Source organism: Carettochelys insculpta, chromosome 4, assembly GCF_033958435.1.
Source record: "Carettochelys insculpta isolate YL-2023 chromosome 4, ASM3395843v1, whole genome shotgun sequence".
Taxonomy (NCBI): domain Eukaryota; kingdom Metazoa; phylum Chordata; order Testudines; family Carettochelyidae; genus Carettochelys; species Carettochelys insculpta.
In genome coordinates this window covers 51227046-51253141 of record NC_134140.1, presented here as the reverse complement: position 1 = coordinate 51253141, position 26096 = coordinate 51227046, and the positions used below count along the sequence as shown (strand labels likewise).

The 26096-nt window shown below is 39.6% G+C and overlaps 1 protein-coding gene across 1 annotated transcript in view; it reads right to left on the bottom strand.

The window, feature by feature from the left end:
* The window catches only part of CEP135 (centrosomal protein 135), an 84136-nt gene extending 60534 nt beyond the window's left edge, over window positions 1–23602 (bottom strand). The window contains exons 1-8 of the mRNA XM_074991819.1: window positions 23467–23602; window positions 18104–18268; window positions 15932–16122; window positions 14139–14306; window positions 9918–10059; window positions 8275–8359; window positions 3146–3274; window positions 1062–1277 (exon numbers count right to left, since the gene is read on the bottom strand). Coding sequence (XP_074847920.1) covers window positions 1062–1277; window positions 3146–3274; window positions 8275–8359; window positions 9918–10059; window positions 14139–14306; window positions 15932–16122; window positions 18104–18216 — 1044 coding nt within the window. The 5' untranslated portion in view covers window positions 18217–18268; window positions 23467–23602. The remainder of the gene's footprint in view (window positions 1–1061; window positions 1278–3145; window positions 3275–8274; window positions 8360–9917; window positions 10060–14138; window positions 14307–15931; window positions 16123–18103; window positions 18269–23466) is intronic.
* Window positions 23603–26096: the final 2494 nt, after the last annotated feature.

Sequence of the window (26096 nt, the reverse complement as noted above, 5' to 3'; positions counted from 1 at the left end):
AAGCAAAGCACAGAAGTACAAGTTGGACCTTTCTAATACAGGACTCTCTGACAGGACAAGGGATGTTCCTGGGTTAGAAAGCTGCGGTAGCCAGGAGTCAGATGGCAGTGGGGGATGGCAGGCAGCTAGAAAGGGAGCTTGGGAATGGTGGCCAGTAGCGGGGGCCAGCTGCAGAAGGGCTGGAGTTGACCTCCCCAGTCTGAAAAACTCCCTGGTTTGGGAATAGTCAAGGTCCTGAGGATGCTGGACCAGGGAAGTCCAACATGTACTGAAAATATCTCCAATTTGCTGTACAGTGATTTATATTTGTCATAGACCACAGCAATTTAATGAGCTATTGCTTTTCAGCAGAACCCTCCAAACACGATCATCGTTCTATCAAAGATCTATTTTGTTCCAGAAGTTCTTGGTCTCAGGATTTTTTTTAAAGACAGATTTGTTTTCCTTCTAGAAGCTAACTACTCTTTAAATAAAACAAAAAAGTAGTCTAACAGTATAATTTATTAGGTGATAAGTTTTCATGGGACAGACCCACTTCTTCAGATCTGGAGGAAAGATGTGGGTCTGTCCCATGAAAGCTTATGACCTAATAAATTATACTATTAGTCTGTATCTTGACAAAACAAAAAAGCAGTCCTATAGCACCTTGAAGACTACCTCAGCTACCTCTCTGGGGCTACTCTTTAAATAATTATCTTGGCTAAAGTAGTAAAGTGGCAAAATAAGAAAAATAAACCCACTTCCATTTTGGGCATTTTCGTGTTCATTCTTAATAGAACAAAATCTTGAACAAAAACCACCAAAAGGTGAAGGGAAGAAAGCTTTATGGTATGACATGAAGCTCTGTAATGCCATAGCAACAAAAATAACCAACTAAATCATAGTGTAAGGATAGTCATCTTTCAAGGAGAAATTCCATACAATATTTTAAGTACATTTCAAAAGTTTTGCCCTGTTTTAGGAAAATAACTTCTCTAGAAGCCAATGTAAATAATATAAATTATTTCACTGGCAGCTGAATCAGAAACACACCACCAAAGCAAATTACAGTATTTGCTTACCTTAGCTTCTCCAATTTCCTTATCTGCAGTCTCAAGCGCAATTTCTTTGTGTCTTTCTAACTGCTGTGCCAAGTGGTCTATCTCACTCAGTTCTTGGCATAGCTCTTCATTTTTATTGCTTAACTGAACCACTTCACTAGTGACATTTTGTTTCGTGTCTAAGAGGTCTTGTATGCGATTCTCAAGCTCCCTGTTTGTTTGCTGAAGATATTCAACCTAAAATGCATTTATAAATTAAACAGGAATATTAAACACAATGATGCAGTTAAAGATAAGAGAATACCTCTTACAATGCTTCTGAATAACTTTATCTGCTTTATGCATTGAAAACAACCCACATAATAATATGAAATTGCACATTTTCCTATTCTTAGCAAGTAATAAAAGTTCACGTACAAAAAAAAAGAAAAATGAGTAACTTGAAGTTAAGGTTGTAGACACTCAGTGCCCAAGGTCTTTGTACCCTACCAGAACACAAATTAAATTCCAAAAACCCAAAGGCTGAGAAACTAAGACATATGGAATTAAGACCTACTTTACAAGAAGCTTATGGCTAGTCAAGACTAGAAGTGCTACCTCAGTGCAGCTGTGTCACAGTAGCACATCTGGTGAAGAAGCTCTCCCGGTGACAGGAGAAAGTTCTCCCATTGGCATAATAAACCCATTCCATTCCCATAAGAGGTGGTTGCTATATTGGTGGGTGTGTTGTCCACACCAGTGCTTAGGCTGATATAACTCATGTCACTCTCACCCCTAAATGATGTAAATTATACTGAAGAACTAAGTGTAGAACTGGCCTTAATATCGCCATGAAAAAAGCCCAAACATCAGAAAACTGGGAAATGCACAGCCACACTAAGGGAGCTGAAGTGTTGATATTCTCTCAGCTACAGCCTGACAGCAGTCCTGGCTGCAAGCCTGAACCATTCCTGAAGGATATCAATGGGTGGGCTGGCATATGTGTCTCAATATATTCTTCATTACTACAGCCCCTGGGGGGCCATTAACAGACGGATAAGTTATGTCCCTCATAAGTCCCCTCTTCATCCCACCTCCCCATTCCTACTATGTACCTTGACAACCCCAATACTTCTCCTTCCCATCAAAAGCACTCAGAGGATCTCTCAATACCAGTGTTCCCTATAATTCTTTTCTACCCAAGGGCAGAATAAATTTTGTTTTGTGCACCAACATATGTGCAGCTGTGCACCACCAAGAGAAACACATGATGCCCAGGGTGGGTGGCTCTGGGTGCTCTTCTGATCTGCTGAGTAGCCCCTGAATCTCTCCTGGGTGACCACCCAAGCACTTTGCTTACAGGGAACACTGATCACTACTTCTACATTCCTGACCTCCTTGAACTTCCACTGAGGTCATCTGTAACCCTAAAAAGCATTTAACTTACTTGGAGAGGAAAGATGGGCCAGCAGTCAGGTCATTAGTTTGGGGCTCTTTAGACCCACTTTAAGTTTGCTGCTCTGCCCTTCACTTTCTGTATGCATAACCTAGAGCAAACCACTTTGGGCATGTCTACACTGGAAGACAGAGGTTTGATTCCTAGCTCAAGGAGACATACTTGTGTTAGCCTTCATCGAGCTCGCATATTAAAAATAAAGTGTAGCCACAGCAACATGAGCTGTGGGACAGCTGCCTCAATTATGTAGATAGGGTATCTGATGGGCACGTATGCCACAGCATGTTTAGTGTGCTAGCTCAGTGAGGACTAACATCAATGTATCTCCTCAGGCTGGAAACCACACCCCATTTTCAAATTAATCCAAACTACATACAGGAATTTCACAGTTTCAGCATAACAAAATGGAAGTTTCTAAACAAAGATGTCTTTCCAAAAGATTCTAGACAGAAACTGAGACCTTTGGGCTATGAACTGAAATTATTCTCAATATAAGCATTAAGTCATTTAAAAATACACTGGCAAACACGACACCAAGCAAATTTAAATTAAGCAGCTTAAGCTGATTGTACATCTAACAAAATATACTTTATAAAAAAGAAAGCTACAAGTTATTTATAGGTTGCTAGTATTTCTAAATTTGACAATCAAATACACATAAATGTGTTACCTGCAAATTTAAGTGAGCAATAACCTTCTCATTACTTTTACTTCTGGATTCCAAAGATATAACGTCATAAGAGCGACCACCATCCAGTGCTAGTACTAGACGTTCTATCTCTCTATCTCTCAGTTCAACCTTTAGGGAGAAAATATTTATTCCTTTTAAATACTTATTTATCTCTGACCCAATCTTAGAAAGGCTAACTATTTTTGCATACTTTAAACAGATTTGAATTCAAAGTTGCTAGCCATTTGCTTGTCACAGTAATAAAAATACATATAACTAGATGATACGTAGTAGGAAGAAATCTACGAATATGAAATTTCTAGAATATTAAAGGCAGTGACCTGACTGGAAAAACACCACTGCTTACTTTATTACATTATCAATGTAAAGTTGAAAATATTCAAAAGAATATTCTTCCCCTCCGCCACTTTCCCCATTTGCAGCCCACCCCAATAATACCATTCCCCCGCCTTTTTCATGTTTGTTTGTTTTTTGGCAAAAATACAAGGATAACTGCAGAGGTTTGTGTTTACTTCAAATGAAAACAAATTAATCTGTGGTAAAAATTACATAAAGCTGTTTGAAAAATATCTTGGCCAAATGTATAGCTTTAAAAGAGTGAATAATAGACACAAAAAGGGAATAGAAAGCACAGATGCAAAGCACAGCTAAGACAGATCTCAGAAATTCATGAACTCAAAATGCAAAACATAGAAATGTTTTCAACATCCAGAGCATGAGGTCAATCATGTAAAGACATGGTTAACCAATAGGTATGACATGTATAAATTGGCAAGTGTTGTATGAAATTTGTATGAGTTTGTTCCCAATGTCAAATGTTATCCAAAAGCACAAGCATATGTCGAGAGCACATTCCCATTAAAAAACTGTTTTAAAAAAAAACCAAACAAATTTAAGAGTGAAACATCTAATTGTTGATTTTCTATTATGTGGCTTATTCACGTACCAAAATGGTTTCTCAGGCACACTACCGTATTGCCAGCTAACAGACACAAAGGATATCCTTAAGCAAGATTTTGCATCAAATGTGCTGCATCAGTCAATTAATTCTAAGCAGCCTTGCTTAAACCAGTAGTTCTCAACCAGGATTACATGTAGCCCTGCTGGGGTGCAGAGGTATTCGGTATTCGTCAACTCATCTAGATATTTTCATACTTTTACAACAGGCTACTCAGAGAGCACTAGCAAAGCTAGTACAAACTAGAATTTCATACATCTTATTCTTACTGCTTTATGTACTAAATACTAAAATGCAAATACAAAATATTTACATTCCAAACTATTTATTTTTATTTATATGGTAAAAATGAGAAGTAAACCATTTTTTCAATAACACTCTTGTATTTTTATGTCTGATTATGTAAGCAGGTAGTTTTTAAGTAAGGTGAAACTTGGGGTATACAAGACAAATCAGATTCCTGAAAGGGCTCAGGTAATCTGGAAAGGCTGAGAGCCACTGGCTTAAACCAAATGAGGTATGTTTTTATGCATTAGAGCAAGTAATCAAACTCGCCACCATGAAACAGACAAATAGATTATGATTATTTGGATGATGTAGTATTTTTGTCATCTCTAATACCCTTCAGACCCCTTGAGGAAAGAAAAGAGGTTATATTTTGACTATGTTAGGTCAGGGTGCAAAAAGTGTTGAGTGGGACGGCATGAAATTTCCCAACTGGCAGGCACACCACGTTCGGCTGCTGGGTCTTAGGCTCATCCATCTCTTTAAAAAATGTTGAAATATGTTATTGTTTTTATGTATGTGTATTCACATTTATACACAGATTAATATATTTTTTTACTTTCGTACATATTTATTTTCTTACATATGCCAAAAGGGTTTTTTTTTCATATGAACATAACTGACATTTCTGTTGGTTTGGATTACATTAAACAGGTTGGGAGGGTCCAGCTAATTGCAGAGATGAAACGTCGGCTGGGGCCCAACAAAAAATGTTTGCTCACCCCTGCCTTAGATGGTCAAGTGAATGATTCAGGCAATGGCAGCAAGCTTGCTACAGCAATTTACTTCTGGTGCTCCTATAGGTAAAGTCCATTTTGTTTATAATCTGCAGGTTTGCTAGCTTCAGAGGAAAATGCCTCCCTTTGCCTTTTATACCTGCTGCCCGTGCATAAGATCATTTGAATTGCCAAATTTATCCTGAATATTTAGAAAAAAAATCAAACTAAGACGAAAGAAAAAAATCTGTAGCAAATGGGAAAAGTGACTGAGATGGGACATTCTCACATCGGGTTCCCTGGTATGAAAAGGCCACACTTGGTGTGACTGGATGCAATACTCATGTAAGAATTGGCGGAGGCAGGGGGAAACCCACACAGAATTCCTGGTCAGTCTCTATGCAGATAGAGGATATACAGGAAATCCAGAACAAAAGAAAGCTACAACTCTAACATGTCAGATAATTAGTTTGGAAGTTAAAGCGCACTGTGACACTTCTATATTTTGATGTCTGATTTTGTAAGCAGGCAGAAAATCAGAAAGAAAAATCAGATGCTAGGTCTCATAGAAGATTAACCAGAAGTACTTGCTTATAAGAAGCGACAAGAAATCCAAGCATACTCTCAACAAGAAAAAAAAGACTGTTTTCAAGGAGATGCCTTTTGAAACAGCCATGAATCAGTGTGGAGTATCTTTGCACCCTGAGGGAAGGGAGTTAAGTTTAAAAGTTGATACTTATGTCCAAAACAGGAATCTAATAAGCCACACATGGACTAAGAAACTGCAAAGACAGCTTATCCTTACCAGTTACATTTAAAAAAATCTGTCAAATAGATGCATACCCAAACTCAAGAAATAGGGTGTGTATTTGTATATCAAAGTAATCCTAGAATGATTTTTTCTTGCATACATACATGAAAACCTCAATTTAAAATCCTTCAAATTAGGGCTGTCAAGCAATTCCAAAAAATTAATCATGTTAAACAATAACCAAATATCACATATTTAAATTGTTGCATGTTTGCTACATTTTGAAATAGATTAATTTTAGTTAGAGTGTACAGTGCTCACTTTTCTATTTTGATTACAAATATTTACACTTGTAAAAAACAAAAGAAATATTTTTCAATACACGTACAAGTACTTCATTGTAATCTCTATCATGACAGATAAACTTACATATGTATAATTATGTACAAAAAATAAATGCATACAAAAATACAATGGAACACTTCAGAGCCTACAATTCTACTCAGTCCTACTACTTCTTCAGCCAAACAAATTTATTTACATTAGCAGGAGACAATGTTTCCTGCTTCCAGTTTACAATGCAACCTGAAAAAGTGAGATCAGGCATTTATGTGGCACTGTTGTAAGCCGATGTCACCAGATATTTATGTGCCAGATGTGCTAAAGAATCATATACAACTTCAGATTTTAACCACCATTTCAGAGGACATATGTCAATGCTGAGGATGGTTTTTGCTCAATAATAATCCAAAGCACTGCTGACTAACAGATATTAACTTTCACCATCTAAGTCAAATACGACCAACAGAAGGCTGATTTTTCTTTCCTGGCATTTCAGGTTCTGTAGTTTCTGCATTACAGCATTGCTCTTTTAAGACTTCCGAAAGCATGTGATACACGTTATTTCAGCTCCTTAAACCTGGGGTTGAGTGCTTTCTTTAAAAACCTCACATTAGCACCTATCTGCAGTGAAAGTATTCTTTAAACAAACACCACATGCTGGATCATCATCTGAGATTGAAATACAGTGCATCATGTGAAAAACTAGACATACAATTCTCCCCTTGAGATTTCAATCACAAATTTAATTAATGCATTCACTGGCGAAACATGAGGGGGAACCAAGGGGCCATATGATCTCCCAAATGCTGTGAGTGGGAGATGCAATGGGCCAGAGCCTCTGGGAAGCCTGGGAAAGTAGCAGAGGGGCCTGGAGCTGGCAGCAAGGGTCAGGCCCTTCTGTACTCCTCAGTAGCAGCAGGAGGAAGTTGAGCAATGTGGCTTCATTCCTCTGGTTTCTGGCAGGGTCACTGCACTTCCCACCTACAAATGCAAGGAGGAGCAGTACTGCCCTACCCCCAAGTGATGTGGCCAAGAGCTGGGGGAGTGGAGCCACATTTCTCCACTTCCTCCACTGCTCCCAGTCAATGCACACTCTTGTACCCTGGGCCATGTTGCCTGAGGGGAGGGGTGGTGCCTCCTTGAATCCTTCCTCACCAGTTGCCCTTGAACACATTTTTGTGATAAGCATCATCAGCATAGAAGCATATCCTCTGCAATGGTGGCTGAAGCACAAAGGGACATATGAATGTTTAGCATATCTGTCACGTAAATACCTTGCCATGCTAGCTGCAAAAGCACCATGTGAACACCTGTTCTCACGCAGAGGTGATATTGTAAATAAGAAGTGGATAGCATTGACTCCTGTAAATGTAAACAAGTTTGTTTGTCTTAGCATGTGGCTGAATAAGAAGCATGACTGAGTGGATCTGCAGGTTCTAAAGTTTTCTATTGTTTTGTCTTGGAGTATAGTTTTGTAAGAAAAATACCAATATTTGTAAATTGCACTTTCATTGTAAAGAGGTTGTACTATAGTACTTGTATGAGGTGAACTGAAAAATACTATCTTTCATTTATCATCTTTCCAGTGCAAATATTTTTAATTAAAAATACAAAGGGAGCATAGTATATTTTGTATTGTGTTGTAACTGAAATCAGTAAATTTGAAAATGCAAAAACCATCTAAAATATTTAATACATTTCAACTGGTATTCTATTTGTTAACACTGATTAAAATGACAATTATTCATAATTAATTTTTGCGTTAATCACTTGACTTAACTGTGGTTAACTTACAGCCCCGGATTAAATATATGTTATTTAATGGACTCAATGATCCAAATACAAGCAGTAGAAAAAACATCTATTAAGCAAACAACTTTCCATTAGCAATTTCATGCAGGAGTATAATAGCAAAACAGCATTTATGGAATTCATTCTGAATGTATTTGAAGCTTAATGCTTTTTTAGTGAAGTAACATTTCAAATTATACACAGACTACTCCGGGTTACTGTGACAAAATAAATAAATAAAATAACCTTCAAGTGTTAATTCTACCTGTTTGCTATAATTTTTCACCCCACGCTCAGATATCTCCAGCTTTTCCTGCAATTCGGCTACTTCCAACTGAAGTTCATGAATTCTGAAATATATTTACAATATATTTCACATGTCCAAACTGGTTTCATTAAGTAATTCAATACACTCCTATTATAGCAAAATAGAATATTATCTATTAAACTTTTCTCTTTGCCCCCTCAAGAAATACATTGGACTAAACAGAAGAATCACAGTCATACATAATATAGGTACAGACATTTCAACGGGAAAAGTAGATAAGTTTTAATAGAAGAAAACCCAAAAGATATCAGAATAAAGATTTTTAAATGACTGTAGACTCATACAAGTTCAAGTTCCCAATACAAACATTCTTAGGACAAACATTCTTAACACATAATCACAAAAAAAAAAAAAAAATAGCAAATACCTAAGATGAGATACCCTCTCCACAAAACACTGCCCTCTTGGCATCAATTCATAGTATTTGAACTAAAATTTATTTATGGTACAATATTAGAATCTCAAAACAAATGCTTTAAGACAATAAGCGGCTTATTAAATCTTCATTGCTAGTGTGTTTTTATATATTATAATAATAATATTTTATTAAATGAGAGAAAAAATATTTCCTCTATACAAAAACCATGGTACTCCCACATTTTAAATTCTGAATGCATATCTGGTTGCTCCATCTCAAAAAAGATACATTGCAATTAGAAAAGGTTCAGAAAATGGCAAAAAAATTATTAGAGTATGCAACAGATGAGTAAAATTAAGACTTTTCAGCTTGGAAAAAAGATGACAGAGTGGATATAAAATCATGACTGGTGTGGAGAAAGTAAATAAGGAAGTGTAATATTTTTCCTTCTCAAACACAAGAACTAGGGGTCATGAAATGAAATTAATATGCAGCAAGTTTAAAATAAACAAAAGGAAATATTTCTTCACACAATGCACACTCAGCACACAGATCTCCTAGTCAGAGGATGTTGGGAAGGACTAAGACTATAACAGGGTTCAAAAAAAGAACAAGATAAATTCTTGGAGGTTAGCTCCATCAGTGGCTATTAGACAGACATAGTGTCCCTACACTCTGTTTGCCAGCAACTAGTAATGGGTAACTGGGGATGGATCACTTTATTATCTGTTCTGTTCATTCTCTTTGAAGCACCTGGCATTGGTCACTGTTGGACAACAGGATACTGGTCTAGATGGACCACTGAACTGTCCCAGTCTGGCCATTATGTCACATGCAGAAACTTAGAATGAAGAAATGTAATGTTTATTCTATAAAGAGAGCAATGTCAGTCAATCAAACAGCTATTCCATATGAAAACTTCACTCGTCTTAAAGAATATGTATTTTTATTTTCTGGACTCACTTGATTTCTCTGGTGTCATTAGCCAAACGTGAATGACTAAATCGCCATGCTTTTAGAGGTTCTTGGCAAAAAAAAGTCTACAAGGGCTATGGACTAGCAAATCAAGTAAATGTTTGGTGTTGCAAATCTTCATAGCAAGGAAAAATGAAATGCTTTATGATGTTGAAAATTAAAAGAGACGAGAAAAATGTTGTTACAACCACACATTTTACATATATCACCAACATTTCAATATTTTGAAAACAAATTTTTAAGTCACCTGTTATCAGCAACTTGAAGAAGATCTGCAACATAGGGATCATCTGGCTGAGGAACTGGATAGGTGCTGACTCCTGAAGGAGGGACAGGTTGGTCAATTTGCATGAGCTGACGCTTGAATGGAATGTTTCTTTTCCTACCACCTAAAAAAACCCACAAATGCTTATTACTTGAAACTGAAGATGTATTTTCATCTGAAATGAAGAACTCAGTAACTTCTGAATTGGCATGTTTCTCTTCTTTATCACAGAAAAGCACCTATGGATAGGAGAACTCAGTTTCCTGATAACATCCTTCATAAAATCTTAATTTGGTCTAATTCCAATTTTAAATAACCAAATATGCAGTCTGATCCCAATAAAGTCCAACAAAAGAAATGTCCCTCAATATGTTTGGTTGCTTACACTTTCCACAATATGCAACCATGCACACCCTCCTCAGGCAGCGTCGACTCCACTGGCTTGGCCACGTCCACAGGATGAATGATGGAAGGATTCCAAAAGACATCCTGTATGGTGAGCTAGCCTCTGGCAAAAGACCTCCTGGACGCCCCCAGTTGCATTACAAAGATGTCTGCAAGAGAGACCTCAGAGAGGTAGACATCGAGCTGGACAACTGGGAAGAACTACAAGACGACCGCAGCAGATGGAGGCAGGGGTTACACAAGGGCCTTCAGAAGGGCGAGTTGAAGATCAGACAGCTAGCAGAGGAGAAGCGACTGCACAGAAAGCACAATAAGGACTTGCCAGACACCCACTACATCTGCAAGAGATGCAGCAAGGACTGTCACTCTCGTGTGGGTCTTTATAGTCACAATAGACGCTGTAAATGAAGTCCTCAATTGAAACTTTAAAGGCCACGATCCATAGTCTATGCAGACTGAAGGATGCCTACTACTACTACTTTCCACAATACAAAACTATAGAACTTATCACTGTTTCAGTAATCCTCACCCTTTCAACTATGCACTGGCGAAAAGCACAAGAGCCACTAGTAAGAATATTACTGAGAAAATATTTAAACAACACATTAAACAACTTTTAGATTCCATTATTTCTCTTTGAAATATTTTCCAACAGAAAAATCTTGGTAGTTATCATGTAACGTATGCAAGTTGTAGCCAACGTGGTCCAAGATATTAAACAGACAAGGAAGGTGATATAATCTCTTTTACTAGATCAACTACTGTTGGTGAGAGAGGTAATTTTTTGAGATAAAGAGAGCTCCTCTTCAATCCAGAAACAATATAACCCTCACGATGTAATAATGGTAAACAGAGTTAACTGATATGCAATTCCAAACGCAGCGGGTTTTGTAGAGAATCCAGGGACTCAGTTTAAAAATGCCAGCTTTGCCTTACAGTGAAATATTAAAGACAAATAAAATCACCTTGCAATAGTGAGATCTACAAATATGATAAATTTTAATGAACACAAAAAAAATTAATAGAAGCTGTATAACATGTAACATTCTGGCACACATTTTAGTCTCACATTTTTCCTTTGATGTATATTTCAGTGTAACAGATATGGCAATTTCCTGCAATTTTTAGACAGAATTTTACTGAATTAATTGTTAGTATCAATGAGGTCTATCACATCAAATTTAAAAGGTTATGAATTATTTCAGGCTGGGATTGTATGGAAACTCTCTGAGGATATGAGTACAAAAATGGAACCCTGAAAGTGACTATTTTTAATCCCCACACCATCCTGCTCTGCAATACTCACTCTAGAATTGTTTCATGCATTGATATCCTACTCCCACCCACAAAAAACTTAGATCCCACAAATCCCACAAAAGAGAAAAATTCCTGTTACTAAAATAAATACAACAATAGTATGCACACACACAATAATCAGAAGTCAGAAAATTTTTACCACTACAAGAATAAAGCAAATCTTGCTTAAACTACATAGAAAAATGCTTTCACTCCTTATAGACAAGTATCTTTCTACCGTCACCTAAATTTAAGTATTAAACCTTGATTAAAAAAAAAAAGACTAATTTGCTTTATGTTACTTAAGTTTTATTTATGACAAATTGAAGAGAGATTCAATGCTTCCCTGCAAAATTATGATAGTCCAGGCAACCTGCCTTCAACAAAGTACATTTTATCTGCTTCCACTATTATGGCAGAAGGTTGTGTAGGATCCCAGTGAAAAGGTTTTGGTGTAGAATTGAAGGGATCCTTCCAGTATCTCTGAAAGGTGCAAAAGAGAATCACAGCTGAAAATGTGCACCAAGCAGTACAGGGAGAGCAGCAGTGCACAGAGGCACTTCTTCCTCAGCGAGCTTGATTAGACTACAGGGCTTGGGGCTGCTCCCAGTGCCAGCTGCAGGAAGCTGGCGCAAGAAACTCAGAGAGAAGGGGCACCATGGGGCTGGAGTGGCAGCACGGGCTCCCCACTGGGCAAGTCCTGGGCCTTGCATGTCATCTGCAAGGTGACTGCGGCCCAGAGTTTGAGAACCAGTAGACCAAACTAAGCTCCTCATTATTTACTGATGCCTCCTTCCTTCTGCCCTAACTCCAAATCAAGCTAATTTATCTTACAGATGTTTCTCACAATCTTGGCTACTTGCTTGTAAATTAAAGAGCCATGTGCAGCAACAGGGGATTTTTTTTTTTAATATTGCGTTACATTACAGGTTGAACTTCCATAATCTGAACTTCCCTAGTCTGGGAACACCCCTGGTCCAGTATCCATGACAACTCTTGGGAGCACTCTTGGAGAAAAACTGATAGGCTCAGGGCAAAAGCATTGCTGGACGAGGCAATAGGGGGCAAACAGAAACCCCAACCGCTGTGGGGAGAGCAGAAAAGGAGGTAGCTGAGCCACCAATGATCTTCCGTAGTCCAGCACTGACTGTTCCCAAGGGTGCCAGGCCAGGAAAGTTCAATGTGTATATTATATCAATAAAAAACAACAGAAGGAACAGTACTGAATCATTTCAGAAAGAGCAACCACTAGTTCTTCTAACCAGAAGATTATACATGACATAATGTTTGAGCATGGAACAGGGGTTATTGCAGAAGACTGCTAAGGGGGAAATATGAGAGGAAAGAAAGGAGAAAAGGCACAGACAAGAAAAGAAAAGTATAATGGATCATAAGGAAGAAGTCAACAAAAATCCCAAGGCATGAAAGCAGGGAGGTAAAAAAGATTAGAAGACATCTTAATTTTAATTAAATTGTATACAGATTTCTTTCACATGCCATTAATGAATGGGCAACCAAAAGAACTCAAATAAGACCTAAAATTTTATAGCTCCCCACAAACATATCTCCATTTAAAAGAAAAAGCCTGGACAAGGAAATGAAAGAGAGAAGTCACCCTAACATATGAAATTAAATATCAGCATATGTTCAGTTATCAGGAGAGACCGACAAAGAGAGAGAGGAGAGTACTTTAACTTCTGAGAGTTCCCAGAGACTCAGATTTTTGGAGTACCATGAAATTTTGCACTCCAAGACTAAACAAACTTCAGCTAAGAAACCAAGTAAGTGGCTCAAAGACAATCGAGCAGATGCAAGGATGATGATCCTGAAGTCGTGTACAGTCAAAGTAGGTTCTCATGTACTATACACCCTTCTTGCTGTCAGCACACCAATAAAAGGCAGGGGAGGGACATAATTAGTGAAAGCAAGGAGGCTAGGATTCAGAAACCACTATATTACCCTGATTCTGAACTAATCTTGTAGCCCTTTTTGGCTGTTATAGGACATTTCAATTTAATGCAGACCTCAGACTGCTCCAACAGGTTAACTAGCATGATGTTCTTTTTATTATTATTTTTATGAAGTCAGTACAGACAAAGACAAATCATTAACTATGACCAACTGACAAAATGTTGAAGGAAGACTATTCAGACATTGGTTTACCTATGACAGCATTAAGCCTGATTTGCCATTGGTAACAAAAGTCAGTCAAAATTATGTAGTTTGGCATGAAAGCTTAAGGCCAAGTTCTAACTCTGTTATTATCCAGAGGCATCTTTACCCATGTCTATCATCATTGGTCTTTAAAAAAGATTTGTGTAACAGTGTTATCAAACATACGAAAAAAGCAGACCTGCGGAGCAGAGAAAGTTTAAGATGATAATCATAGGGTATTGTAACGCTAAGTCTTCCCAGCTTCTCATCCTTACCTAAAAATCAGAACATTATTATAGCCTGGAGAAAGTAAGAGTGCCTAGGATTCTTTATATTCAGTAGTCATACCTGGTGTTTGTACTACTGCTTGTAGATTCTTCTCCTGAAGCTGCTGAATTTTCTCAGTCTTGGCTTTATTATCTCGCTCTAATGAGCGAATTTTATGCATATACTGGTTATTCAAAAACTTCAAGTCAGCTGTCTCATGTTCAACCTTTCTTAAGGTAGCCTTCAAGTCTTTAGGAAGAAAAAACAATATTTAACAGTATTCTAATAGTACAAAATATGCATAAAGGAGTCCGATGTCCTTATTTTCAAAAACATGACAATTTTAAAAGAGCTGATAATTTTATATAGTTCTTCATATTCTTGCAAAGTTCATGAACATTTTCTCATTACTAATAATATATTTTTCATCTGCTAATGTGCTACTTCAAGTAAGTAACATATAAGTTTTCTTTACCAAATATTATTATTATTATTTAGTGGTTCCAGTGGAAAGAATAGGAGACTTCTTGTGCCAAACTAGAGAGCACAGATCACAGGTGGGTGATGTGTAAAAAACTGCTTACAGCTCAGCTGTGCATTCCTTTGATGTCAGGGATGCTTTGTGCAGGTTGTTCCCCTTGAACTGTGATGCTCTAATTTATGCCAGGCTACAACAGCCACAAAGGGCTTCGAAACAATCTGGACATATCCTCTTTCCTCTAGTCATCAACTATTTATCCTTCTATGCCAGGAACAGTAAGAGGCATAAGTGGTTACTACGACTGCTCTGTGCCATCTGAATATCACCCTTAGAAAGGATTAAAATGCCACAACGAGTAAATGAAACAAAGCATACTGTTTTTGGTAATGTTGATTGCTAATTTGGCTCCTAAACCACTGAAGTATCACTGTAAATCTAAAACACAAAAACACTGTTTAAAAATTAAAATCCAGGAATATTGCTGTTCAACGTGTGTTCATATGTTGCTTACCTGAAGTAACACGTTAGCAGATGAAAAATATATTAATAATAATAAGAAAATATGCATGAACTTTGCAAGAATATAAAGAACTATACAAAGTTATCAGCTCCTTTAAAACCGTCATGTTTTTGAAAATGAGCACATGAGGGGTAGTGTAGATGAAGCCACAGCGAGTAATGAAACAATGAATACTGTTTTGGGTAATGCTGCTTGCTAATTTGGCTCCTAAACTATTTTGTCTACACTACCCCTCCCTTTTGGAAGGACCTCTGTCGACGTGGCTAGTTTGCATTTCGAAAACAGCACTTTCGACATGGCTGATATTCATATCAGAGCCTTATTAGCATTTCTGATCCGCTCTATTTACATGCCCCTTCTGACAGGGAGAGGTAGCATAGACGCAGCCTGTGTGCGTGTAATTATTCTCACAGCAAAATGACTAAGCAAGTATTCCACAATTAGTTAACAACATAGCAAAATCATTCTGATTGGCTAATAACTTAGACTGGTTAATAATGAAAAGCACAGTGTTCTACTATTGTGTGCTGCAAAGACCCACAGGGAACGCATTAAGGAGCCACTTGAAGCTCCCGAGATTCCATATGAGTATCACTGTCGCAGAAGTAGGCCAGAAAAAGAAAAATGTAACTTCACATGATCAGTATGTTAATATACTGTAGTCAGCAACCTTTGGATTATATAGCAAATATTTGTACATTTAGGTTCCAGTTCCATGCACATGCTGAAGTCAATGAGACTACACACAAGTTTTAAGTTAAGAATATACAGGAAAAAAAAAAATCGCAGATCAGAGAAATATCTGCAATCTGAAACAAAATCCAGTTATTTTTGATATTCAGAAAGACTGAAAATCTTCATTTTTCATGATACCTTTAACATGATGTTCAGAATCTTCTTTCAGTTTCAATATCTCTAAATGTAGCTCATTATTCTCCCTGGTGAGTTTAGCATTCTCTGCTTTGTAAGGTTCCAGAATAGCATCAAAATTGCTGCATTCTTTTTCAATTTTTCCAGCAGATAACTTTGAACTGCGCAGGCTCTCTGTTGTATGGACAAGATCACTGAAATCAAAAGACAATAGATTTTCTAAATTCAGGTAAGAATCCCATCAAACTGAAAGTTATTATCCCAACTGGTTATTTTGTCCTTAAAAAAAGGCAGCGATATTGTTTGAAACCTTTTTAAAATTAAATGACTTGTTTCATTCAGCAGATAGATTTTTAGATTCCTTCTTCTAGCATTATACTCACGTACATTCCAAAACATAGGTATATAAAGAAAAAATTTTCACTATAAAGATTTGAAAACACAAACTTCAAAATATGAATGCAGTATAATGCAAGAGACAAATGTGGCTTATCGTTTTCCTTCTTGCTTTACTGTAGATTTGTTGGTTACAACTTGCTACATGTTTAGAAACGGTTCTGTGGTTACATAGGAATGAGGGTGGAAACACTAGAGACCACCAGTAATTAATTTCTATAACATACCCAGGGGCTGTAAACCAAAAATGGGGGATTATCAAATTCCTAAAATTATGTCTAATTATCTCTAAAGGGAAATTCTTTGTAAAGAAACTCAATTTATTAGATTATGCATCTTATAAACAATCTTGTCTATGGACACCCTGGACCTAGTTATTCAGCCTGAAACTGGTTGAATCTCTTCTCTTTATAGACAAAATGAGTTGCCGTGAGCTCTCGTTTTTCTAAATTAAAATGATTTGTGTTGCTCTTCAAGGATAAACTGCAACATGACATGATCTTAAAAATACTGGATGGACAAACTGGTTTTTGTCCATCAAGATTGAAAATGAGAACTGGGATTCTTCTGTGAATGTCATAAAATGTATAAAGAACACAAGGTGAATAAGAGAATATTGTAGCACCTTTATATAAATCACTGATGCAACTTCATCTGGAAAACTACATGCATCCCTTCTCAAAAAGGGCATTTCCGAATTAGAAGCATTCAAAGGCAACGAGAATAGCCAAAGGTATGGGAAAAAAGTCGCATTCAAAATGACTGAAAAGACTGTGACTGTTTACTTCAGAAAGGCTATGAAGGAGACATGATGAAAATATAGAAAATAATTAATGGTATATACAAGATAGATCAAACAATTTGGTTCTCCCTGCCTTATAACACAAAAGCAATTTAATTCAATTAAAGGACAGAAAATTCAAAATTGATAAGTAACATCTAAATAAACTGCGATGGTCATAGCCACAGGAGATAAATGAGCCCAGGAATGTAAATATGATTCAATAAAGGGATTGGCAGAGATATGTATATCAAGAATATTTACTTATTATAATTAATTATGGCAAATTTTGTAAAGGAACATTAACCCTCATGCCCCAGAAAAGTTAAGCCAATCTACTGGCACTCAGGATGAGACTTAAGTATGGGAACAGATTACTCCATATCTGCTGATTGTGAGGTTCTTACACTTTCATCCAAAGCATATGAAGCTGACCACTCTCTGAGACAGGACAGTGGATTAGATGGACCTCTGTTCTGATCTAGTAGAGGAACTCCTGTGTGCCTAATGACATCAAAGCCAACAAACAGCTTAAGAGTGGATAAGTTGTCTTCCAGATTCACTACTTAACCAAATTCATTTTCTGTTTTATGTAGTCCTTTGCATCCAATAACACATTTCAGTAAATGTGGACGCAGCTAATTATAAATGCTCTACCCACATCAGGTTACAAAGTAACTGAGTCAGAAAGTAAATTTCCACTTTCAGACTCAGTTTAGACATTTTGAATTTTAAGTGCACATCAATAGCATTTAAAGAGACCATTAAATACCCAATTGTCCAAGGAGCTGCATAGTATGATTTTCTTATCAATGCTTAGAAATTATTTTTAAATATTCACTTTAAACAATTTATCATTTGACCCTATTTCAATAGACAATTTTGTTTTTAGACAATTAAAAATAGATACTGTAATACACTTTTCCCACTAGTTTTATGGTCAAGTAGCAGCCACCAACGTGACTGATATTCTTTTTAAAGATTTTCCCTTTGGATACCTAAAAAGTTTTTCCACCAGAGGCAAGCTCTCCACACCCAAGGGTTGCCGATAGCCCAGCTGATCCAGCCGCTTCCTGAGGTTAATAAACTTTCGCTCTGCAGCTGTGCTCATTGTGAATAAACTTCAAAAGTGGTTTGATCACTCCCAACAAGAACAATGTGACCTGAAAAAGATTACAGAAGATGTACAGAGTTTCTTTCTTACTGCTGTATAAACACAAGTAAAAGCAATCCTTTCTAGTAAAATAAAAAAACTGGTAATTTGGTATAGGAAATAGTCCTCTATATGTTCTAGAAACCTTGTGTAACTCAAAGACCTTATTAAAAAAGGCACCATCACCATTATATAGATTCTTATACAATACACCCATCTGAGCACCTTCCATGTGGCATACACATAAAAATCTCTTTTTTCCCTTCCCATCAGCAAGAATCAGACTACAGCAAGAGGGTTTTGTGTTTTAAATGGGATGCCTAAATCAAAGCGGTTTCCATGCTGTCTGAATTTTATGGTCATCTTGATCTCCACCAAGAGTGAGGTCCATTGGCTAGTTTCCAAAAAGATTTCATTTCCTTCACAAATTTCACTCAGGATTCCAGAGTGCCAGTGGATTGTAATGGTCAGGCATGATCGCATCAGATGAAGAAATTACAATATCTTGGACCAATCCTATGGAGGATTTTGAAGATAGACCAAAACCTTAAATCTGACCTTGTACTCAGTGGGGATGCCAGTAAAGGAAGTAGAGCATTGGGATGGGATGATCTTGATGGCCTCTGTTTTTGAGCAGATGATAGCTGTTCTGTACCAATTGTGGGGGGAGGGTTTAACATTAATTTCAGAATTAGTAAATAACTATTCAGACAGGAGCTCAAAAACCCTATGCAAATCGTTGTAATCAGATCTCAGAGGTTGCAGCCTCAGTATCTCCCTGAATTTCTTACTTCGTGTGACTATCCAACAGGCTGACAGTTAAAAAATGGCTATCAAGAAGTCACGCACTGAATGGGGGTTTTGATAGAGAGGTTTTTAAATGCTTCTGCTGCCTGATGCTCATTATTTCTAGGATTTACCTGCAAACAGCAGTGCTGCATCCAGCTCCAGATCTTAGCAAATGCTTGGGGACTAATTGTGCTCTGCTTACCTCAAGCAGGCAGCTGATGCGGAACTACAGGTCATATGCAAATGGCTGACTTTTTAATTCATGTTTCACAATCTTCTTGTAGTGACTTCACATGGAGAAGAACAAGAGAGATGTTGTGAGGAAGGCTTTGGAGGCAGAGAAGCACGTCCCCAGCATCTGAAGCTATAAACCTCATCAATTTATGAGTGTGAAGACAAGGTGAGGGCCTGAACTGGGCTTTTATAATGGAGGAATAATGTTCTGGTAACCATAGTGGGGTGCTTGATGCCTGGTTCTGCCTGCTGACCATGTCTGTCGGGGACTGGTGCCCATAGCGAGGAGATCAGTGCTGCTATTTATGCCATAGGGGACTGTAGATGCAATGCGGAACATCCCCAGGATGCAGGCAAGAGTTCCTGTGCCTAGAAGACAAGCTGCAGGAGGGTGAGCAACATTGGTTTTATGGAGATCTGCATTGAGATCAGGGCCACTGAGGTTGTGGCTGAGCATGAGCCCCAGAGCATCTGGGCTGATGCTCTGGTGAACTGAGGTGCGGCGTTGGAGAGAAAATCAGTGGCACTCCATTTCTCCCTTGGGGATCTTGGAGTCTCTTTTGCCCTCATGGGGTTTATTATTCTTTACAGGCAGGGGAAAGCAAGATCCAGCCCACCAAGCTTTTTCAGCTGGCCCACAGCCTGCCGTGCAAAGACCCCAAGGCAGGTGCTCTGCTGGCCACAGCCCCAGGCCTCTAGGTGCCTCATGCACCTTGTGCAAGGAGAAGGAGACTTCACACACTGGCTCCCACCCCAGCCCCATCATTGCAACTCCCACTGGCCAGAAACCAGCCAACAGAAGCTGCGTTAAAGGGCTGGGGTAGTGCATGAAGTCTCCATGGTGCAGAGAGGTACGTGGAGTGAGCAGCCAGGGACTGTGGCAGACAGAGAGCCTACCTGTGTGTCCCCGCATTTATAACACTGGTTGAGGTACAGAAGTATGAGCCACTAATCCTGTAATTAACATGGTTATGTCCAGTGATGGTGTCTCCAGAATAAATATGTGGACAAAGTTGGCAACAGGGTTTGTTGCAAGGAAAAGTCCCAGGATTAGTGTTACTGTGGTGTGGCCTACGGCCTGTGGTTGCTAGTTGGAATTTTCCTGACTTTAGGTGATTGTCTGTAGGAGAGAACAGGCCTCACCTACAGACAACCACATAGTCATCATATGCCAACAATGCCCCTCTGCTATGTATATTGGACAAACTGGACAATCACTTTGCCAAAGAATGAATGGACACAAAGCAGACATTAGGAATCTGAATACACATATACCTGTCAGTATTTCTGTGGAGTGGGCCATACAGTTAAAGACGTGAGATATGCGTTTACAACAAAAAGATTTTAACAGCAGATTACAAAGGGTGACATCTAAACTACAATTTATGCTCTAATTTAATACTTTGAGACTAGGTCTTAACAGAGATAGCAACTACCATACACATCACAAAGACAGCTTCCCCACCTTTGAGATTCATAGTGATCTCAGGTAGGACACTTAGTAATTTTCTCCCCTCCTCTTCTCCCTTTGTTCTACCCCTTTCTGTCCTATGTATCAGATTTGTTCAGTTTTTATTTCAATATTTTTTTCTTGGATCTCTGTTATGCCATTTCCAATACAGCACTATCTCCAGATCTGAAGAAGTGACTCTGCCCCATGAAAGCTCATCACCTAATAAATTATTTTGTCAGTCTTTAGAGCGCTACATGAATGCTGCTTTCTTCTGATAGTGGCTTTCTAGTATTTTTGTCTCATTATCTATCCTGTTCCCAATGGTTCCTACCATTCTATTAGCTTTTATTTTTAACTGCCACTGCACTCTAGAAACCTCAGTTCAAGTGAACTAACCACAATGACTATAACATCTCTTTATTAAGTAGTCAGAGCTAATTTAGACCTGCTTCATTCTGTGGGCTTAATTGGGATTAAGTTCTTCAGCATTACTTCAGATCATTACTTCACATTTTTCAACACTGAATTTTATCTGCCATTTCCCCCCCACTCACGCAGTCTAAGAAGTCTGCTTGTATCTCTCTGCAATCAGCCTTAGATTTAACCATCTTAAATAAATGTGTACTACCTGCAAACTTTGACCTCTCACTCTTTATCCTCTTTTTTCAAGAAAATTTATGAATATGATGAAAAGCACAGGTCCCAATAGCGATCCCTTGGGGACAAGTCTATTTGCCATACTCTATTGTGAAAACTGAATGTTTATTCCTACTTTTTGTTTCCTTCCTATTAACCATTAATCTATTCACCTGCATATCTACTAATATTATATATGCCATCACGTGCCAGCAATGCCCCTCTGCCATACACATTGGCCAAACTGGACAGTTTCTACATAAAAGAATAAATAGACACAAACCATATATCAGGAATGATAACATACAAAAACCTGTAGGAGACAACTTCAGTCTCCCTGGATACTCACTAACAGATTTAAAAATAGCCTTCCTTCAACAAAAAAACTTCAAAAACAGACTCCAAAGAGAAACTGCAGAGCTACAACTCATTTGTAAATTTGACAGCATCAATCAAGGACTGAACAGAGACTGGGAGCGGCTGGCCAGCTACAAAAGCAGTTTCTCCTCCTTTGATGTTCACACCTCCACATTAGCTGCTGGAAGCGGCCCCATCCTGTCTGACTGAAATGACCTCATCAACTCTGGCCTTCCTCTTGATTGGGACTCCCTCCTTTTCATGAGCTTGTATAATTACACCTGCCTCTGGAAACTCCACTACATTACATCTGATGAAGCAGGTCTTTCCCCATGAAGGCTTATGCTCCAAAATATCAGGCTATAAGGTGCCACAACTTCTTGTTTTAGCAGATACAGACTAACACATCCACCCCTCTGATACCTGTCTATTAATCAGTTACTGATTCAAGAAAGGACCTTCCCTCCTATACCAAGACTGCCTACTTTGCTTAAGAGCCTTTGGTTAGGGATCTTGTCAAATTTTTTTGACAATCCAAATACATGTACAGAAATGCAGATTCTAACTGAATGTAGTTTGAAGCAAGGGGCCCGTAGGGCCTGTGTCCAGGAGTTCTGGACAATGTGGGGTCTCTAGAGTGCCAGAGCCTATGTGAAATGTTCTCAGTGCCAAATCTGTGGGTCCAGTCCCCCTCCTCCTCATCTCCCTCTGAGACCACAACCCATGACCAGGTCATAAGTGAGCCAAGCTGTTTAAGAAGCCTGTGCCACTGTAGGATGTCCCAGACCCTCCACCTGCCCTAGAGGGAGGATCCAGGGCTCCTCACAGTGGTCCAGGTTTCTTAGGTGGCTTTTAGAGGAAGAACAAGGGGTAGGGCCCAGTCGTGAGGTCTCCCACCTAGAAGAACCTGGTGCCACTAACAGGAGATGCACTTTGCAGCAGTAGAACTGGTCACCTTATCAGCTTCCTCCAAGCAAAGTGCAACCCCTGCCACTGCCCACAGTGCTTGCTCATGTAAAAGTGGGTGAGTCTGTCCCAGTCCTAGAGCTCTAGGCCCCCAGGATGAGGGGAAGCCACGTGTTGTCTGTGCACCTTAAACCACCTCAGCACAGGTGTTTGCACAGATTGTAGAGTTGGGCAGAGTATGGGCACCACATGGGAGAGGGCCAGTGGATCTGAAAAGGTTTCAGAAAGGATACGTGTAAGAGGTCAGCATAGGACAGATGGTGGATCGATTACAGGGACGCAACAGGTAGGCAGGCTGGCTAGCTAGCTACAGCTGCACAGCTCTCGGGTAGAGACAGCTGAGGGCGGACGCACTAGTTGCGGGGAGTGGGAAAGCTGAGAGCGGGCACAGGTCGCACCGTGGGCGGACACGTCTCCAACCGGAGCGAGACGCGCAGGGCGCTGTGGTGGTTGCGGGTCACCAGCCCCGTCATTGTCCGCAGTGAAGCGGGGACAATCGGTAACACCCACCGACGCAGCAGCGTGGCCCCGGGACGGGTAGCCGGCCCATCCCTACCGCTAGCGACGCCAGGACACCCTCAACCAGACCCAGACCTAGGCCCAGGCGACTCCCACCCCTCCTGCGCCCGAACCCCTGTCAGCTTCCCCATAGCAACGTGCAGTGAGTGACACACCCGTGGCCCGGCCCTTCCTTCCGCTGGAGCTGGCGGAAGCGAAGCCCCCGCAGGCTCCTACCGGCCGCGCCTCTGACCGCGCGGGCGAGGAAGACTCACCGGAGCCTCCGGCTCCGCAGACCTGACCCCCGGCAGCTGGGCTGAACCATCGGTTTGAAAATGGCGCGCACAGCCAGGCCCACTTCCGCCCCGTTACCCCAGCAACCGGACAAGCGCGAGCTCCGCCGCCTTCCACACCAACCGCCACAGAGCAGTCCCGAGCGTCACTGGGACTCCCAGCATTCCCCGCGCGCGGCGGGATCCCAGCAGCTGCTGCCAGGCAATGTTGGTAGCCAGTGGGGTGCGCGGGCTCTGCCTCTTCGGCCTAATGCTGGGGCGGCGCTGACGTCGTCCTGGACGCTCCGCGCGGCCAGGCCGCGACGGAGATGGAAACGGGCTCAGCGGCTGCCCTGCCAGCCGGCCGCGGTGGGGCAGAGCTGGAGGCCGCCTTGCTATAGGGGGCAGCCTAGCCAGGCCACGGACCCCTTAGCTCGTCTTTTAAAGTCGCCTTAACCGTAGAGGAAGCGTCCGCCTGCGGCTTCTGCCCCCAGCGGCCGGTCCTTGTCAGTGGCCTGGCCCTGCCCAGTGGCGGGGGTTCATTGGTTGTGGGCAGGTCAGAGGACGGGGAAAGCCACCTCAGGGCGCTGGCCTCTTTCCCGGCTTGCCCGGCTGCCTAATGGGGCCAACCCCAAGTATTTGAAAATCATGGGTCAGGCCACAGAAAATCCTCAGTGGCTTAAAATTCTAAGCCCTTTAAAACTGCTAGAATGAAAGAAAGTGGCCCTGCTTTGTGTTATACTTCTAGTCCTGGAAGCTGTACCAGGCACCTCCCATTTTCAAGATTTTCTCTTCAAGTCCAAAAAGTGCTCTTATTTAAGCAAAACATCCGAGACTCCCATGCCTTTTAGATCATAGAATCATACTACAGGCAGGGGCCTCAAGCAACCATCAAGGCCAGTGCCCTCTACTCATGTGTCATTTGAACCACCCCAACATGTATTAGTCCAATGTGCTCCTAAAAATCTCCAGTGATGAAGACTCTACAGCCTCCCTAGGCACATTATTGCCATGTTTAACCAGGCAGACAGGAAGCTTTCCTTAATATCCTAACTAACACTCCTCCATTTAAGCTCATTACTTATCATCAGAAGTTAAAGAGACTAATGTTTCTCCCTCCTCTTTAACCTTTCAGGTACTTGAAACTGATCAAGCATTGTAAGTAAGAACATAAGAAAGATCTTTGGTTTGACACAATCTGGACAATCTAGATCAGTATCTTGTTTTCTGATAGTGGCCAATGTTAGGTGTCTCAGGAGGGAATGAACAGGAGAGCAAGTGATTCAGCCCTGTTGGCCATTACCACATCTGGCTAACAGAAACATCTCTACCCCTCCTGACTAAGATCTGTACTAAAACTGTGGAAGTTGGGAACACTAATTTGCAAATAAGAATTACTGGCAGAGTATAGAAACAGGTTTTCATTAGGAGTATGCAGTTTTAAAATATTCATCATGTATGACAGTGCATATTCAGAAAAAATTCAAATGCATAGCTAATCACTTTAATAAGGGAAGGAGCCTATTAATACACATCATGGGCTGCTATATGTTAGAAAAATTATACTGATTGTATGAAACAGATGATAAACTCAAGAAATGTACCAACTTTAAAACAAAGTATGATGGCACTGATAAATTCAGCTAACTACTTGGATCTGGATTTAAAAAGTTCACACCACAGTTTTGTTGCATAGGCTAATGTGCCTGCACCAGAAATCTACAAGCTTCAGTGTGCCAGTGTCATCTTGGAATCTTCTTTTTCTTAACATGGACAGGAGAATAAATGTAAAAAATCCTAAAATTTATGCCTTAAAGTATTATTTATCTTTTATCAAGAATCCTGAGCAAGCTTATTTTTTAACCCTGGTCATAAAGCAACTTGTTATGGGTGCACTAGAGATATTTTAAACACAAGGAATATTGTTGTGAAACCATTGGCTCACAAATCTGAGTTAAGAGAAAGTTCCTGCCATGTCTGCATGCAAGTACCTGAATCCAAAAGTGGAGATGTGTTTAGATGTTTTCTTTGGAGAGGTTTTCCTTGAAAAGTATACTGAGTTATGGAAAATGTATTGTTTGTATTTAATACATATTGTCAAATAGTTATAGAAAAGTATCACAGGTAGCTGTGTTAGTCTGTATATTTGAGAACAAGAAGTAGTCCTGTAGCACCTTATATACTAACATATTTTGGAGCATAAGCTTTTGTGCACAAAGACCTGCTTCACCTGAGTCATGAGTGTGGGGGGCAGTGGACACAGGACTATTCTGGGGACCTAAACAAACGGTCTCATTTTCAAAGGACCAAACGCTCCCATATTGTGTATCTACATACGAACTCAAGCACCATGCAATTTTGAAAATTGTGGTCCTTAAGATTATAATCAATGCACATTTTAAAAACTATTTTAGCTGTCTTTATGGTAATAGAGAAGACTTTCTGCTTAATGTATGACTGAAGTTCAATCATGCTACAGTAACTATTAAAAAGTAAATGTGTGCTGTACTGTCTTCTTCCTTGTCTTGATACCTCATTTTGGACTTGTACTTTCCTACTGCAAGAACCTCAGAAGTCTCATCTAAAGAATTAATGAACATTCTGTGAAACAAAAAATATACAGGAACGCTGTT